Source organism: Protopterus annectens, chromosome 4.part1 (assembly GCF_019279795.1).
Source record: "Protopterus annectens isolate FY-2018-M chromosome 4.part1, PAN1.0, whole genome shotgun sequence".
Classification (NCBI taxonomy): Eukaryota; Metazoa; Chordata; order Ceratodontiformes; family Protopteridae; genus Protopterus; species Protopterus annectens.
In genome coordinates, this window is record NC_056734.1 from 415,600,593 (window position 1) to 415,620,261 (window position 19,669).

Consider the following 19,669-nt stretch of genomic DNA (forward strand, 5'->3'; position numbering starts at 1 on the left):
GTAAAAGCACTGCAGACTAGAATGTAGGGCACCTCTACTCAGAGTCCAGATACCACTGATAAGCCATGTCTTTTCATACATGTAAGTTGAAGTTGGTGAGCTGAAGAGTGGGAAAGTAAAGGAAGACAGTACACCTACAGTGAATTCATATTTCATTGGTAATCACTCATTGTCTCCTGTAGAGCCCTTTTAGTCAAATTATTTTAGTAATCTATTTTTTGTTGGCTTATCTGGTGTATGCTCCTCTGTTGCATTTAATTTATCTAAAATACATATCTGACATGTTTGGGATCTCTTAAGGGTAACTAAATATTGGATATTTTCTAAGTCAACATAATTATTTACACTACTAACATTCCATCCTGATATATAAAATACTATAGAACAATAATAGAATAATATAGAATTTCATATCTCTCAAGAAAATTATCCATATAATAATTTAACATATGGAGCTCGGTTGATATTGTTGGTTAAAGGTATGAGTGATAATCCAATAGATCTATCTTTATCTATTCGATTAGGAATGACTTTCTTTCCATGTTTAAGGGGAAATTCATATTTACTTGTATTTGATACTTTAGAATTAATGTTTTATAGCAGTACTTTTTAAAGCCTAACCAGAATTTTACCCTACTTTTATTTAAAGAAGAAAGAACATTAAATTACACTCCCAAGTTTACGCACACAAAAATAACATCCTATGTTATCAGAGAATATGGTATAACTACTCTAATCAAAATTAAAAAAAAGCAAAAAGTTTCTTCTAACAATAACTTGAAATGGATTTAACATTCTTATCATTAAATACTAATAGCTTAAATAATGCAAATAAAAGATCAAACTTACTAAAATATTTAAATCTAAATAAGGCACAAGTAGTATTTCTCCAGGAAAGGTATTTTAAGACTAATGATAGCTTTATGTGGAACCCTAAGGACTATCCACTCTTAGCTCAATCCTCCTGTAGAAGAAAGACAAAAGGAGTATCAATTCTCTGGAAGAAAAACATGTTGTTGGGTCTTTTTGCTTTTCCCGGTAAGGGGTCGCCACAGCGGAACACCGGTCCGCTAATGATTGGCAGTAGATTTTTACGTGCCGAGTTGCCAGCCCTGACTCACAACCTTCAACGAAGGTACGTCCATTCACGCATGTCTCCAGCCAGAAGACGCTCTAACTGAGAATCGAACGGGGCAACGTCTTACTGTGAGGCGACAGCACTACCGCAGCACCACCACCGCAGTCTCTGGAAGAAAAACATAATCACTCCAAAAGTTATTTAAAAATATGAAGATGAAGAAGGTCTACTAGCATTTGTTATAATTAAATTTAATAACAGAACATGGACCTTAGCTAATCTATATTGGTTCCCAGGAATTGGAGCAGGAACAGTTAAAAACACCTAGATTTTATTTCCAACAATTATAAAGGAAAGCATATACTGGGAGGAGACTTTAATTGTACCTTAGAAGCTTTTGAAACCACCAAAGAAGTCTTTTCGCAGAGCAACTATTTCAAAATCCTTAAAAAATGGATTGATTTATTTAATTTAATAGACACTTTTTAAAGTAAAAGATGATAAATCCTTATTATTTTCCCATAAAGACCATAGATTTGGAACACAAGCCAGAATAGACAAATTATTCGTAGTTCAAGATTTACAAAATTCCTCAACTTCTCAATAGTTCCATTCCCCATCTCAGATCATGACTCTCTGATAATGAAGCTCCAAATAGAGTTTAAACCTTTAATCCTCTCAACTAGAATTACATCTTACATCATGAAAATTAAAGAACTCAGACCCTGGATGTTGTCAGAACTACAATTATTTATTGAAATTAATAATACAACAGAAATCAGTAGAGTCATTGTTTGGGACTCATTAAAAGCATATTTATTTGGTAAGACCCTTAGCTGGTACAAAACAAAGGTAGAGAGTGGGAATCTGAATCATTAGACTTGCAAACCAGACTCTTGACAGTAAAATCTAAAAAAAAATCTGAATTGTCCAGAAGTCAAAAAAGAAATAGAGGAATTAAATAAAAAAAATATGAAATTCTAACACACAAAACTTGTCCAGCCTTGGAAAAATTAAAAATAAACTCATTAGCCACCTCCCCCAGATATCTACGTAACTTATCTACAAGAATTAAAATACAATCTAAAGCAAATGACATTAGTAGTATATATCATTGAAAAGAAAGGGAAAAGTATCAGATATAGGAGACATCCTTGAAGCATTTCAGTTCCATTATATGGAACTCTTCAAAAAAATAAGATTTAGATACCAACCAAATAAACTTAGGTACAAACCTTATCAATATAAAAAAAATTCCCAAAAACTTCAAACTAGACCTACAAAAACCTATATCCTACAAAGAAATTGTTAAGATAAAATAAAGTAAATCTAATAAAGCTCCAGGGATAGATGGTATAATTACGGAAATTTACAAACTCTTCCCTTCAACAGTAATCTCCCTTTTTCATAAAACTTTGCTAGAAGTCCAGTCAGAAGTAAAATACCACTCTCATGGAAATATTCTTTCATAACACCAATTCTAAAAGATAATAACCCATCGGACCTTTGCACCTCATACAGACCTATATCACCACTGAATAATGATTACAAAATATTCATGTCAATCCTAGTTAACAGAATGAAAATCCCACTTTCAAAGACCATTAATAATGATCAAACTGAATTTTTATACAACAGGCACACACATGATAATATTAAAAGGATACTTACTCTTATAGATTGTGAATAAAGAAGATAGAGAAACACTTGTAATCTGATTAGACATAGAAAAAGCCTTTGATTCCCTCAACTGGGAATATCTATTTAAAACTTTAGCATTATTTGAAGTTCCTCCTCCCTTCATCTTATTACTGAAAAAACATATATATTAATAACTTAGCCTACATTAAATTAGGTCCTTTCACCTCAGAATCTATCCATATAAAGAAAGGTACTAAACAAGGATGCCCGTTTCTCCTATTTTATTTGCTTTGACTATAGAAATACTTGCAGAAATAATACGCAGTAATCCAAGAATAAAAGGAATAGAAGTCTTATGACCAGCACATATCTAAAATAATGCTTTTTGCTGATGATATTTTATTAACCCTATCAAACTCCAGAGAGTCATTAGGAGAGTTAGAAGAAGTAATGGATAAATTGTATAAGATTTCAGGTCTACCCTTTAATAGATCAAAATCAAAATTTCTGTTTTTAAATAAGAAAAAAGACCTACAAGTTACAGATAAATCCATCATAGGAAAACAAGAACTTATGTTAAATTAGGAAGAGTGTTATGCAAAAATATAAACGAAACAATATTAATAAATTATAAAAACATTATTGAAACAATAAATAAATATATATATATATATATATATATATATATATATATATATATATATATATATATATATATAAAAGTGGAACAAAATTATGTTAACTTTTGAAGATAGATCACAATTAATAAAAATGGTCTTATTGCCAAAAATACTATATGTAGCATTAGCAATACAGTTAATTCCTGAAAGATGTATTCTTAAAGAAATAAACTTATGTTTAATAAAATTTGTATGGTATGCCAAAAAGAATAGAGTATCTCTAACTTATCACATTAGACCCTGGAAACAAGGAGGATTGAACTTCCCAGAAATAGAAACATATATAAAAGCATCTGTGCTTAAAACCACAATAGACTGGATAAACCCAAATTATTTTGCCAACTGGAAAGAATTAACAACGGCTATATTAACAAATTAATTTAATCTGTTAAAAAAAATTAATAGTAGACAAATCAAACAAACCCGGGTACATACTATGCATAAGTATACAATATAATATAACAAAACCTTCTAAACAGCACTGATTAATCATTACATCAGTTCCTTTAGGAAACTTATCAATGCAAACATAGATCTAAAACTTTGGTTTGACCTTTTAACCCCATTTACCATCACTAAGAACTTTCCTCACAAAATATATAGGGAAACAATAACCTCCTGGGAACAAAATGGATTCTTATGCTGGTTTCAATGTGCAAATAAATTAAATGTTTTAGATATACATATGCTAAAAACTGCTTACAATATTCCAACACAGGACTGGTTAACCTTACAAAGCATTCTAATGTACACTCAAGATTTATGCAGATTAATTAATAATTTCTCATTTAAAGATATTCCAAATCTAACAAGTTTTCTGTATGCATTTATATATAATAGTTGTGAAAAGAAAAATTCCATTTCAAATCTATATAAAGAGTTAATAGCATATAAAACAATTCCCAAACCATCATACTGGCAGTTCTTAACAAAAGGTCAGTCATTGCAGTTAACAGAAGAAATTAAAAGTAACATCTTGCTATCAGTTAATTACACCTCTAACACACAGTACTGGAAAATATTTAACTGGAAATACTAGCATAGATCATTTTTAACACCAGATAGAATTAAAAAGATCAGTACTACTAAAAATGTTTTTTGCTGGAGGTGTGAAAAGTCAAATAAAACAGACTGGATTCATATTTTTTATGAATGTAATAAAATTAAATCATATTGGAATGGAATCAATAATTTTTTACAAGCTTTATTTAATGAATCCTTTACCTTAACTAAAGTATTGATAACACTAAATGTAAATGAAGGTTCTTACCTGAATAAGACAAATATGTATTTGTTATGGACAATACTTGCTATATCTAAGAAATGTGTAACCAGAGGGTAGAATTCAAATACACCCCCGACCTTGGAAGAATTCTACACTTTACTGAAGACAACTGCATTGATGGAAATAAAAATCAAAGAACTACGAATCTATCCCAGGCCATTGGTAAATAATCCTTGGAAGAAAGTTGTATCTTTGTTGGACACACTGCAGTAGTCAATATTGTATCTCTGATAACTGATCTGTTAATTCTATATTTAAGAACATACAGTGTATATCATTGAAAGTCAGGCTATTGTAAATATTGTATATAGTTTAAAATGATATTTAAAAATATTATGTAAATGTTATTTTAATTAAAAATAAAAAAAATATTTGAAAAAAAAAAGTTGATAATGACTTCCATGGTGTAAAAATAAATTGATTTACCAAAGATGGAAAGATGCCAGCTTTGATCATATTTTTGCAAAAGAAAGTTATAGGAGCTTACTGAAATGAACAAAGATAAGGAAAATGTATTGATTCTTTAAACTGATACACTGACCTTTGCCTTTAGATTGCTCAGTCTTATATAAACGTGTTTACTTCATTAGTTCTCACTGTGGTTTACTGATCTGATGTTATAGATGCTATTGACAAAGAGCAAACCAAACCAGTGTTCTTCTTCTTTCGGCTTTTCCTGGTTAGGGGTCGCCACAGCGGAACCTGTCCGCTCATGATTGGCAGTGGAGTTTTACAGTGTCGACTTGCCAGCCCGGTGCCCAACCTTCCACAGAAGGCACACACTCACACCTAGGACCAATTTAGAGTGTCCAATCCACCTACAGCATGTCTTTGGGATGTGGGAGGAAACTGGAGCACCCAGAGGAAACCCACGCAGCCACAGGGAGGACATGCAGACTCCCAACAGAAGGCACCCCAGCCGAGGATTGAACCGGAGGACCTCTTGCTGTGAAGCGGCAACACTAACCACTGCACCACTGTGGCCGCCCTGAACCAAACCAGTGTTAAGTTTGCTATATATTTATATTTAAAATGTAATGATAAGAAAATACATTTTTAGACATACCTAGAACATACATATTTGTAATGGAGAGAGAAAATGATGCAGCTGCTTTGAATGACCTAGTGAGGTGGTCAGTTGCCCTTCACTTAGATTCTTCTGCACCAGGTATTACCTTACTGCACTGTGATTAGACAGCTTCTTCCTTGACACTAGACCTGTAAAATATTTGGCTGGATCCCGTTGTGTCCAGTTTCAGCACTTGGTAATTAAGACTAAATGGTGAGCTTTGCTCATAAGGATTACAAATTAATGCAAGTACATAATTCGCCTGCTTTGGTTTACATGTTTGTGGAAGAGGATTGCATTAAGCTATGTCTGTTGTCTGCACTTTCCTTCAGGTTGTATATAAATATATTACTGCTTACTAAGCAAAGCACTGAATCCTCCTTTTATTTATCTCATCTTTTGCAGGTGGAGAGTGTAGTAGCCGGAGAGTATGAACTAGAATATTTGATACTTGAAGGGCATTGTTATGATGTCACAACAGGACAGCCTCCTCGAGGACTACAGTTTACCCTTGGGACAACAATGAACCCTGTTATTGTAGATACTATAGTAATGGCAAATCTGGTGAGTAGCTAGGCAAAAAAAAGATCTTACTAAACTGCTTTTTGCTTTTCTGCTTTCTAGAAAATAGATTCACCCTCCTAAACATAACCTACTGATAGTTTTATAAGAATTTTTGCTGATGGATCAAATCTGGATAGGCTTTGTAGCTGAGAGTAAGCATACTGTTTGTTATTCCATAGCATAAGACCAGTCCACACTCAGTAAGATAGTTTAATGATATCAGAGTTAACATTGTCTTCTTGTAATCCCCCTCACATGTTAAATTTTTTATACTATGTGACGTTAATCACTCAACAGGAAATCAGTCTGCAACAGATAAACACTTTTGATAAGATACTGAAATACTCCAAAACGACAAACTGTTGAACACGAACCCAGTAGCAAAATAACAAGTGCCGGACAGGCGATTTTCAAATTAAATTTATTGTGAAATAAAATAAATGGTAAGCGCTTTCGGCTATGCAATGCAAGCCTTCATCAGACAATCTAAAAAACACATTATTTCAATTTATAAAGCTTGTAGCATATGACAAATTAATTAATTAGCCAATGGTATTCAGCTCATTAACATTGAATACATTTCTAATCCTAGTTCAAACATAAAATATTCCATGGCTAAGCCATTATAATTATACATACTATGAGTTCATTTAAAACATGTATATAAAATAAATAATACTTAAAACATGCTAATATAACTTATATTCTAACTAAAGAATATGTGAATGAATATATACAAATTTATCTATTAAAAGCTCTAAGCTTTAATATACTGGCAATGGATATAGAGTCATTTAATCCTGGAAAATGTGTGGCATTCAGATGAACCTGCCACCAATATTCCTTGGACTCTAAAATTAATTTCCAAGGACCTTTTCTAGGAGATGGTCGTACTTGTTCTAGTATTATGAAGCCAAATCTATGTGTATCATTGTGCAAAATATGCCTGAATAGAGCATTATTAGTTGATTTTCTAGCAATGTCATAAACATGCTCATAAATATGTTTTTATTTTTCGCTCAGTTTTGCCTATATAGAAAACCGAGCATTGTCCACATATTGCAGCATAAACTACTCCAGAGGCATTACAGTTATATTTTCCTTTTACTTTGATGTAATTGCCATTAATGTAAACTTGTTCAGCCTCAATAACATATGAACAATAATTGCACATATTGCATTTTCTCATACATCCAATATTAAAATCTAATGTAGCTCCATTGTTGCACCAGTCCTTTAAGTTTTTATCCTATTTTTACCATTTATTTTATTTCACAATAAATTTAATTTGAAAATTGCCTGTCCGGCACTTGTTATTGTGCTACTGGGTTTGTGTTCAACAGTTTGTCGTTTTGGAGTATTTCAGTAGTTTATGGCAACCGGCAGCACGCAAGAGGCGGACACAATGGTTACAAGAACCGAATTTGATCAACTACAGCAGTCGGTTCTAAGTCTTACTCAATTAATTCAACAAATGTCTGGTAATGGTGGAGCACCGAGATTACCAAACTTTAGTAATAACAGAAATGACAGCATCGATAGCATGGACAGTATTCCTCCAGGGCAAGTACCAGCACATGAACAGGATGAGTTACACAATAATGATGCGGTATTTAATGCCAATGAATTGCAACAATGGCTCAACCAAGTTAAATTCAATGGTGCCGATAAGAATACTAATATCCCTAGTTTCTCACAAATGGTGGATGATTTCCATGACCTGGTATGGCGTTATCGCAGATTAGTACATGAAAATATTTATTTTAAAGAATGCATTAAAAGACAACAGATCCCAAAAGGCTTAAGATATTGGAAGTATCCTACAGCTTTAAAGGAGAATAGTGCACTTCATAAGGAGCTACTAATGTTATTCGATCGACAGGGGTGTGAGTTTCTACAGATTCTTATAAAATACAATAACATCGAAATGGAGCAACTTAATGCAGAAATTCAAAGTATGGATACAAAAATAAAACAACAATCGGCATTTAAAGCATGTCATCATCAATACACAGAGGTGTTCAATAAAATAGATAAGTACAGTGTCATTGTGGTGGAAAGGAAAAATCGTAAACTGGAAAGAGATCGAGTGGACTATTCCAAGGGGCTGGCCTATCCGAAACCATCGCGAGGGCAATGGCGCAAGGAAGCAACACATAACAATTCACAATTTGGGGATGATTCTCAACCGCTTATGCAAGAAAATGGTAATAACCAAGAATTCCCTTTAGAAGATGGCAGTTTGCGACGTTCGGAACGTCTTCGCAACAAGGGCAATTACAATATGAGGAACAACAGCTCCCGAGTGTGGAACAAACAGAGGACTGGTTCACGCAGCAATCGCAGTTAAGTCCAGTAAGTTCACATAATGTTTCATATAACAGTTTAAATGGCAGTCAAAGTGCAGCAAATTCATATCAGTTAATTTCTAACACTAAGGGTGACTTCCATATTTACAATTATAGTGAGGCTGTGATTACAACTGAACAAGCAAATACATTTAGTAAAGGCCTCACCTTTGTTCCCACAAGCAGCTCTAAAATAACTGATTTGGTCACAGAATTAAAATTATTTACCAGGAAAATCAATTTAGCTGTCTTACATCAACAAGCTACATTCATGGAAACAAATGACAAAAACTTTTGTCGTATACCTAGCATTATGAATCCACCTCTTCATCCCAAAATAAAGTTGTTTGAGGATATATGTGAACTTGATTTTAGGCATCATATCAGTTTCAACAACAAAAGAGAAAATAGAAGCAACAACAAGATGCCAACAAATTTCACGAAAACTCAAGGGACATGATAAATTATCTAAAAATCAATAACATCTGGATTATGCAGCCGGACAAAGGTGGTGGACTTGTCATAATGAACTTGCATGATTATAATCAACAGTTAACAAATATATTGTTTGATGAAGCTTATATAGAAGTCTCAATTAATGAAATTAACATTTCCTATTCTAGAATTGACTATTGTCTTGAGGACATGCTTTGGCAGGGGCAAATCACCAATGAGGCATATTTGTACATGAAAGTGAATAATCCCAAGATTCCTATAATGTTTGGAGCACCTAAAATACATAAAAATTTGCAGACTCCACCAATGCGTCCTATAGTTGATGCAGGTGGTTCTAAAACTTATTGTATAGCAAAATATATTGACACTACATTAAAAGAAAAAATAAAAGTTTAGCATATATTTGTAGGGATTCTTGGGATTTTCTCACTAGAATAAATGTAAGTATTAGTAATGTGAACAATATTACTTTCATCACAGTTGATGTTAAAGATCTTTTCACTTGTATACCTCATCAGTTAGGTATTACTTGGTTTTCTGATTTCTTTTTTGAAATAGCACCAATATCTCAGGATCAGCTTAATGGCATGGTAGATTTGTTAGAATTAGTATTAACTAACAACTATATTTTTCATGATGGTCAATATTTCAAACAAATAAAGGGAGTGGCAATGGGCTCTCCTGTAGGTACTTTATATGCAAATGTTATCATGGCAGTTTGGGAAAATAGATATTTATTTCCATCAGAATTTATGCAGTATATTGAGTTGTACAGCCGGTTTCTAGATGATTTGTTTTTCATCTGGAAGGGTCCAGCACAACAAATTGAGGCTTTCATTCAATATATAAATAACACCACTGAATTTTTGGTTTTCACTCATGAAATAGGAAATGAAAGTATAGCTTATTTGGATATACATTTACAGAAAGATATTTATAAGAATTCTTTAAAAGCTAATATTTATTGTAAAAAACTTATTCCAATAAATTTCTACATTTCGACAGCCATCATCCTCCACACATAAAAAAAGCAGTGTTAAAAGGCCAATTGGTTCGAGCTGCACGTATTGTCACAATATTTGATGAATTTGTTAATGAATGTCAGTTCATAGCAAACATGTTCTTAAACAGAGATTATCCAAAACAGTTTGTGGATGGTATATTAAATGAAGTTATAATTAAAAGATCTAACGGATTTTATAAACCATTGTTAGAAAATACAGTCACTGTTGGTGGTAGTCAGCAAGATTCTACAGCTTGCAATCAACACACAATTACACAAAATAATGGTAGAATTTCTGATAACACTACTAATGACAGGCATAATACAAAGTGTAATTTGGCGTTCATCACTACATACACGCAAGATTCTGATTACATAAAAGATTTAATCATGGAAAATTGGACTTTATTGAGTGGTGACATGCTACTGGAAAATGTATTAGGAAAGCAACCTTCAATTTTATATAAAATGGATAAAAACTTAAAGGACTGGTGCAATAATGGAGCTACATTAGATTTTAATAATGGATGTATGAGAAAATGCAATATGTGCAGTTATTGTTCATGTGCTATTGAGGCTGAACATGTTTACATTAATGGCAATTACATCAAAGTAAAAGGAAAATATAACTGTAATGCCTCTGGAGTAGTTTATGCAAATATGTGGACAATGCTCGGTTTTCTATATAGGCAAAACTGAGCAAAAAATAAAACAACGTATTTATGAGCATGTTTATGACATTGCTAGAAAATCAACTAATAATGCTCTATTCAGGCATATTTTGCACAATGATGCACATAGATTCGGCTTCATAATACTAGAACAAGTACGACCATCTCCTAGAAAAGGTCCTTGGAAATTAATTTTAGAGTCCAAGGAATATTGAGGAAATTAATTTTAGAGTCCAAGGAATATTGGTGGCAGGTTCATCTGAATGCCACACATTTTCCAGGATTAAATGAGACTGTATCCATTGCCAGTATATTAAAGCTTAGAGCTTTTAATAGATAAATTTGTATATATTCATTCACATATTCTTTAGTTAGAATATAAGTTATATTAGCATGTTTTTAAGTATTATTTATTTTATATACATGTTTTAAATGAACTCATAGTATGTATAATTATAATGGCTTAGCCATGGAATATTTTATGTTTGAACTAGGATTAGAAATTTATTCAATGTTAATGAGCTGAATACCATTGGCTAATTAATTTGTCATATGCTACAAGCTTTATAAATTGAAATAATGTGTTTTTTAGATTGTCTGATGAAGGCTTGCATTGCATAGCCGATAGCGCTTACCATTTATTTTATTTCACAATAAATTTAATTTGAAAATCGCCTGTCCGGCACTTGTTATTGTGCTACTGGGTTCGTGTTCATCTTTTGATAAGATGACCTTCGATCTCTGACCATCTCAGTAATCTTCAGACTGCAAACATTGAAAACTAGTGCAGACTAGAAACTCTTCTGCTAAACATACCACAGTTGTTGCCAAACTTCATATTCAATAGTGCCTTTGACTGAGAGAGAGGTGTATTAAAGAAACAGGCACACAAAAACTGTACATTTAAAAGTCATTTACTCCAAAATGGGTTCTGCTCATCTTCCTTTAAGTAAAATGTGGTACAGTTGCACGGGTGCTACCCTCTGTGCATCAGTACATCATTAAAGGAGACTTTTATAGCTGAAGCAGGTTAGCAGTCTGTTTCCTTAAGAATGGGTTAGGCACTTATGTTTCTTTTCATTAAGCAGAACACTTCGATAATGGAAGGGGTGTGGTGTACTACTCATCTGTGGTGCAAAACTGCATGGGTCCTGATTGTGCTGGGGATTGTTTTGTGAATGACCAAGGAAAGATGTCTCTGCACTGTAGTGAGCTTGATAGATTTATTTAAGTTTTTTAAAACATGATCTGATGTCGTTTTCATTCATTCCTCAACTGATGGGTTTCGGATCCAATTCTGCCACTTTTACTAGAGTCACGGATCCAGCTCTCAAGCTCTTCCCTTTACCCGTAATGCCCCACTATCCTGGTATACCTTAGAGCTCATCTGCAGTCATGTCGTTATGAAGTGGATTTCTGCTGTTGTGCTGCAGAGCTTAACCAGATATGATTATATCCTTTTTGTGAAAATGTTATCTCCGGTATTTCTTTTCTCCTCCTTCCTTTTCCCTTTTGAAAATCTTGCTTAACTTTTCAAACCCATTGCTAGTTCTTGCATCTCTCTTTCTAGTTAGTCCTTTCTACCCATGTCATGGTACTCATCTGTATACCATTGTTGATATTCTCTCTCTCTCTTTTTTTCTGTCTGGCCCAGGATACGTTTGAAATACCATTGTTGGTATTTTTTCCCCTACTATTAAAAAAAAAAATGAACCGTTATCTCTTCCTTTTCTTTTTCTCTTTGCTATTGCTGACAAGCCTATGGGCTTTAAGAAATGCACTTCCTGTGGGCATAAAAATCTGTAACTTGGATGACCACAAGGAGTGTGTTTATTATTGGTGCACTGCCCACCTAGATGTTGATGGCTGTATTTGTTAAGGATTCAACTCCCGTGTGTTGAGTGATGAGAGTAAATTGGTTTTAAAAGGCTTGCTATCTTCTTCTGTTTCTGCCTTGGCTGGGACTCAAACCCCATTTAATAAATCTGACAAAGAAAAGCCTGACATGGCTCCAAAAGAAAAAGAATCCAGGGGAATGATCTTCTCCCTGTTCAGCTCTGAACCTTGAACCTCCAGCTAAAGTTCTCAAGAAATCAGATCCAGCATCAGCCTCGGATCCTGCTGCTTTAAGAACTAATTCTCCTCCGATCCGATCTCTACTTTTCACCCTAGATCCAATATCTCTCTTACTCCATTTGCCTTTCTTACAAGGGACACTTAGGAAATCCTCCAGACCACCTTCCACTAGTTCATCCCTTAGGTCTTTTAGGAGCTTATCTGAGGCAGAGGTGAATAGGATGATGAAGTTTCTCTGGGCTCAAAACCTGAGGGAGGTAGTTCCAGCTCAAGCTCCCATTGGACCTGTGAGCCTGCCTTCCTGAAAACATCATGTTAAATCTTCTCCAGTCCAACAAGTGGTTTCAGAGCACTTTGATCCGAGATCTACAAGGATATCTTTTTCGGATCTGAAGGCAAAGATGTTCTTCCACTCTGTCCATGCCTCTGAGTCACCTGATTCACACCTCTTTGGAGCAGGATGACATTCGGAGCTGAAGCATCGACATGGGATCTGGGGGGGTTGGGATCGGCTCCAAAGCTGTTAGAGCCATCCTTGCTTGTCTGCATCTCTGCATTGGATAACTCAGCTCAGACTCCCTCCTTGAAGCAGGAATCCACAGGGTTTCACAGTTCTGAGCAGGTAGCTTATGTGCCAGTGCAACCAGCTGTTGTTTCTCCTGTACCTTCTGCCCTTGAGGTTGTGGACAGAGGCTTCTCTGTACCCAGAGAAAGAGGACATCCTTACCCTTTTCACATCCTGTTCTTCCTGCATCGAGTTTAAGATCTGAACCAGCCACCTCATACTATCCTTTAGACAGTCCTCATGCAGGACTCCCCACCTGGTTCCATTACTTCACCAGACCATCCCACTGATGAGGTCCCTAGGAAGAAGATGTGCAGAAGAAGGCACCTAGATTCCCCTCAGGAATCTGTCACTAAGCAGGTAGACTTTGATGAAGGGAAGTGGTCTCCCGTAACTCCACATGACGATGTCTCCTTTGGAGAGATCCTAGAACTTCTCAAACAGAGAGGTGGATGGTCCTCTGATACCCTTTTCCAAGAGAAGTCCGTGTTTCTGGAGGCTTTCAATGCTAGCCTTGCCTATGTGTTGTGTGATCCATCCGACTGATGAGTTGATCAAACTTATCTCACACCAAACATGGAAGGAGCTTGATACTTCAGAACCCATAACGAAGAGGCCAGATAAGTTTTAGCTCCACCTAAAGATAGAGCCCACTGGAGAAAGGGAGTTCCTATAGCTGCCATGGTGGTGATGGCAGCCACTAAGTGGGAGCTTGCGGAACAGACCTCATCTGTCCATTTCCCTAATAGAGACTCCAAGGCCTTGAATAGATTTGGCAAGCATATTTATGCCTCAATGACCTTTGCCCTTTGGTCACTGAATTATTTGGCACATATCACCAGACTGCAGAGGGATTGTAGTTTGAAGTTCTTGTCCTGGAAGACAGTTTTTCTGGTCTCTATCACCTCTGCTAGATGTGTATCTGAACTCCAAACCCTTTCCGCAAGACCTCTATACTTGATCTGCCATAAGGATAGGGTCTTGTTACAGGGTCTAGATCATATATTCGAAATTCTAAAATGTCGAACACCATATGTTTGAACTTGGAATTTCGAATATTGAAAACATCGAATGCTCAGAATAGCAAATTTGTTCCCAGGCAAAAAATTGGCTGTTCCGAGAAACATACACCCAACACAAGCACATCAAATTAATAAACCACACACATACATTTAACAAAACCCAACCCCACACTAAACCATGCATACATTGCTAACTATCCATTTACCTTAACCCGCACCCTAACCGTAAGGTCCATAACTCTCACACCACAGTGGAGGAAATAGCGAAGCCATGGAATGGCCCACCAAAATCTTGCCCTAGGTAATATTTCGATGTTCTGGGGCTTCGCTATTTTCACCATTCGATATTTTGGGTTCGATGTTTTCACATTCGGCATTGTATCTCTTCAGAATTTTGATATAGACCCTTGTGACACACGAGTCCTTTTTATTATTTTTTTAATTTTTTTTTTTACCTAAGGTGGCTTGCAAATCCAACATAAAACAGTTCATCAATTTACCTGTGTTCTTTCTGAAATTCTCAAACAAAGGAGAATACATGCTGCATCTTTTGGACATACATGGGCAGCTTCAATTTTATCTGCACCAGAACACAAGATTTCAGAAAAACTGACCAATTGTTTGAATCCTTCTCAAGAATAAGTTGGGTAGTTTCCAAAGAGACTCAGGCTAAATGGTAAGTGATTGTACATCTTTGCTTATAAAGAAAGAGGTTTATCTTCACCCAAGCCCCCCAAAACACATTCCACGAGGTCTGTAATCGCATCAGCTGCCTTTTGGTCAAGTGCGCCCACAGATGATATTTGTGCACCTGCCATGCTCATTACAAGTTAGACATACTATCCAAAAATAGGTTAGCATTTGACGCCACTCTGCTCTGGAATATCCTTCCATTAAGACCACCCAGAGTTCATCTAGCTGGAGACTTTGTTCCATCAGTTGAAGAATGAATGAAATGACAACATCAGGTACAAAAGTTATGCACTCACCATAATGATGCATCTGTGTTGTCCATTTTCATTCTTCCTCAACTCCCCACCCTCCAACCTCCTTCCCTCTCTTCCTAGTAAGGCCTAAGGGGTGTCCTTTTTGGAACTCACCTGTTCCCTGTTTTGAGCCTCTGCCTTTCTGTATGTCTTTGTCTTGTTTCTTCATCATGATATGATGTCATGTATATGTTAATGTTGGGGCAGCAAACTGATCTGAGGTATACCAGGATAGTTGCGCGTTATGGGTGAAGGGAGAAGCTCAAGAGGTGGATGTGTAGTAAAAGCATCAGAGTCTGATCCAAGACCCATCAGCTGAGGTAGAATGAAAATGGATAACACAGATATATTGTTATGGTGAGTACATAACTTTTTTTTATAAGAGCCTTTTGAAAGTTTGGTGATGCAAGAATTGTGTAACTTTTTTATTCGTGGCTCAGAATGCAAGTTTTAAAACTCTGTAGAAGGCCATCAAGAAACTGGCCTAGTAGAGTCTAGAACAGAAGCCACTGTTAAAAAAGGAATAATTAGTAGAGCATATAGAATACTGCATAACATTAAGAATCAATAAGAGGAGGTTAGAAAGGATTGAGAAGTGAGACTGGATAAGCACTTCACAAAGAAACAATGGGGGATATATGTATGTCTCACAAATATGCAACAAAGTCTAGAAGATTTAGGATCTTTGCTTGGAAGTGTTTACAGTAATTTTTATAACCAAAGTAGACCTCAAAGAATTTTCCCTCGGCTAGACCGCTTATGTTGGAGGTGTGATGGGGAAGAAAGAGGTAATTGGGAACAGATTTTCTGGAAGTATAATGAGTTGGCAGACTTGAAGATTCCCTGTAAACTACTCTGTCAGAGATACTGGGTGAGCAAATTGTTTAATTAAGGAAATGATTTTTTTTGAGCTATGTTACAGAATCGGAATTGCCTAGACATAGTAATTATGCTGCCAAAAAGCAGTTACTAGAAAATGGAAATCAAAATCTAAACCAACTGTACTAGAAGTAGCAAATATAGTAATAGAGATAAAACAGCTGGAATTGGGATCTTTAGAAAAGAGTAGGAGCAGATTACATAGGAAGAAATGGGAATTGTGAGAATACATGCAGAGGAGGAGAGAAGGCAGGATTTGAGTGAGCTATGTCACTTGTGACTGATTGACTGGATAGATTATAAGTGATGTATAATGTCTTCAACTAAAATTGTCAGTATGGTTTGTAATGTATAATGTTTGCAATTAAAATTCAGTATGGTTTATTTTTATTTCTATAAATGTATGATTGCCTATGTTATACGTGATAATTTAATAAAAATGTTTCTTATTAAAAAAAAAAAAAAAAAAAAAACCTGGCCTAGTATCAAAGTAAGATGAGATTGTTTTTCTTGCAGGGCTACTTCCAGCTGAAAGCCAACCCTGGTGCATGGGTACTCAGACTCCGGAAAGGAAGATCAGAAGATATTTATAGAATTTATGGGTACTTTTCTTTAAAGGAGATTTTTTTTTAAACAAAAATTGTTACTGATGTGAACACCTTGTTTTCTTTTTAACGTATTTTAATTTTGATTTTTCAGAAGTACTACCTAATTTATTAATTTATTCATTAATTTGTACCTGCAAAGTGGGTGATTTAAAAAAATCGAGGTGTGGGTTGAAAACATATTTTAATAGTGACATTGAAAAGTATACTTATTTATTTTTATTTCATTTATTTTACATTTGTTTTTCTGAAGAGTCCATTAGAACCCATTTTCAGTGGAGGCCCTGGGAGAAAAGCTCCAGTAACGGGGCATTTAATACATGTACAATAATAAGCAATTTGTAAGACAAGTATGGTAACAGAAGAGACAATGGTGCAATATTTACATAATGCAAATGAGGTGGCAGACAAAACAATAGCACAGTATGTACAGTTGTCTGTAACTGGTTAACACTATTATGTTTCTGCAACTTATACAACTTGCGAGCTAGGATTTGGCTTTACTGATGAGTTATTGTTAAAAAGAGATGGTGGGGATAGTGGACAGTATATGGGATGGGAAGAGTAATAGGAAGATGAGAGGAGAAAAGAGGAAGAGAAAGATGAGAGGATGACCAGAAGAATAGAAAGGATGATGTTTCAGCTTGGGGTAATGCAAGTACAGAGACAGGATTGGGTGATTAGATGTATTAGTGTTAAACAAGTGAGTGCTAGATGTCTGTCTAATGTCCATTGGGATATTGTTCCAAAGTTTGGCTGCTGAGTTTGAGCATAGAAAAGTGTCTGATGGACTTTTTGTGTTTATAAATTGAAAGGAGATTTTTGGGAGGTGCGAAGGGGCAGTTAGGTAGGTAGTGACTGAATACACCTAACAGCAGGACAAGCTAATACATCTTGAAACTAATGCAAATAAGCAGTAAAAGCTGAAAATTTAATGTAGTGTGCCATATTCACATAGATACTCAATCTTTTAGTAATTTGTAGTTGTTGTCGTTCAGCCAGTAACTGTATATTTCATTTTAGTGTTTTTTTGTTACTGAGTAACAAAGCATGTGCCTGGAACAGCCCAGACTTGAACTGGATGTAACTTGCATGCCTTAGGAACAGCACTAGGAAAACCTTTGCTTATTATATTTGCCAGTGTAATGTCCCGTTAGTGATGACAGTGGTGACGTTTTTTTTCAGAGAGCGTGATGGAGAATAGGTAACGATGGGAAGGATTTTAATGTAATGTAGGAACTAGACTTAAGCTATACGGAGTCTTATTGAGATTGCTGTCACAAATGAAAAAAAAATGAATACAAAAATGAAATAGGCAGCCAGGCTCCACACAAATATTTAATAAATTAAGTGCTTTTGTCAAAAATACAAAGGACTTCATCAGAGATTGCTGTATAGAGCTTGTGGATAACAGATTTTCAGTAGTAGTATCCCCCAGACGAGGCTGTTAATCAGGGAAAGGGGCACAGAGCAGCATCACATAAGTTAGTGACAGGGTTTTTCTAAGTGCTGACTCTTGACTTGCTCACTTTCTACATGGTAGGCTGTGTCAAAAATGAGGTGTGACCTGTGAGAACACATCCATCCTAGTCCTAGGCCTTGGGGTTGCCATGCCTCTTTGACCAACCCACATGCCCAGCAGTCTTTTCAAGAACTATCCTTCACCAGGGCTCAGTATACAATCTACCCTCAACATTCACCTTTCCACACCTAGGATGGTAACATATATCCTGTTTGCAAGTGAGTGCATGGAGGATTTCCAAAAGGTGCTCTAAATAGTGGAGATGTTTCACAATTTAAATTATCTCTGATGCATAGAGGCATGAGTTGTTGGAGGTGCTGGCAGGTGCGGGGGGAGCATTGGAAAGGGGAACGTAAGAGTGGGAGGAGTTGGAACTTTTGAATTTTTACTCAGTTTCTAGAAAGGATGGCTGTTAGAGCTTAAAACTTTACCTAGTCAGGGAAGATCGGGCTGGTAAAGGTCCATTTTTAGAATATGAGAAATTAAAGACATTTTTGATAAAAGATTGAGGGGAAGTAGAAGAAAGTAAGGGGGTGGGGATTGATGTGACTTGTACAAATAAGCCTGTTAGGGAATGGTGACCGTGAGGATCAGAGGATCTACATGAAGTTAGGAGTGGTGGAACAATATAGTACCATTCTCACAACTTCAATAACCAAATACACTGGGGAAAATAGTGTCCATGGTCTCCAAGGCAACATGAGACAGCAACAGTCATATTATTCTGCAGCTGAATGTTGCTTCAGATGTGTCCCCAACCAAATGTACCAAAGGGAAATGTTCTGGCTAGAAGCCTGAACCCTTACATATTTACATGAAAATGGTGCTTTCCAGTACGACAGCTCTGGAGCAAGAGTCATTTGAATCCAGCAAAGGACATTTCACCTGAAAATGCCTCCTTGCTCAGTGAAGGCCAGTGAGATGGCTTAAGACCATCCTCAAAATGTGCTTGATGTTAGGCCCAAAGCTAGCCTGCAGCCTCATTCAGTCTCCCTAAGTCGAGATTGACTAGGACTGGGTCATGACATCAACAGCACCACCAAAGTTATCAAAAAAAAAAAAATACACATGAAGGTTTCAGACCTCTCCCCCCTGTCTTGGCATCTAAGAAGCATGCAGAGACATTTTCACTGTTTGAACTGTCCCATTTGCATATAAAGCCAGAGTCACCAACAAAGAATACTTTACTCCTTGCCTCTTTTGTGCAGGAAGTAGAGTA

At 35.7% G+C, this 19,669-nt stretch overlaps 1 protein-coding gene across 1 annotated transcript in view; it reads left to right on the top strand.

Annotated features, from left to right (window-relative positions):
* Nucleotides 1–19,669, top strand: part of UGGT1 (UDP-glucose glycoprotein glucosyltransferase 1) — a gene marked incomplete in the record, with an annotated part of 2,149,769 nt that overhangs the window by 1,409,632 nt on the left and 720,468 nt on the right. Inside the window, 2 exon segments of the mRNA XM_044070228.1 lie at nucleotides 6,159–6,317; nucleotides 16,840–16,925. Coding sequence (XP_043926163.1) covers nucleotides 6,159–6,317; nucleotides 16,840–16,925 — 245 coding nt within the window.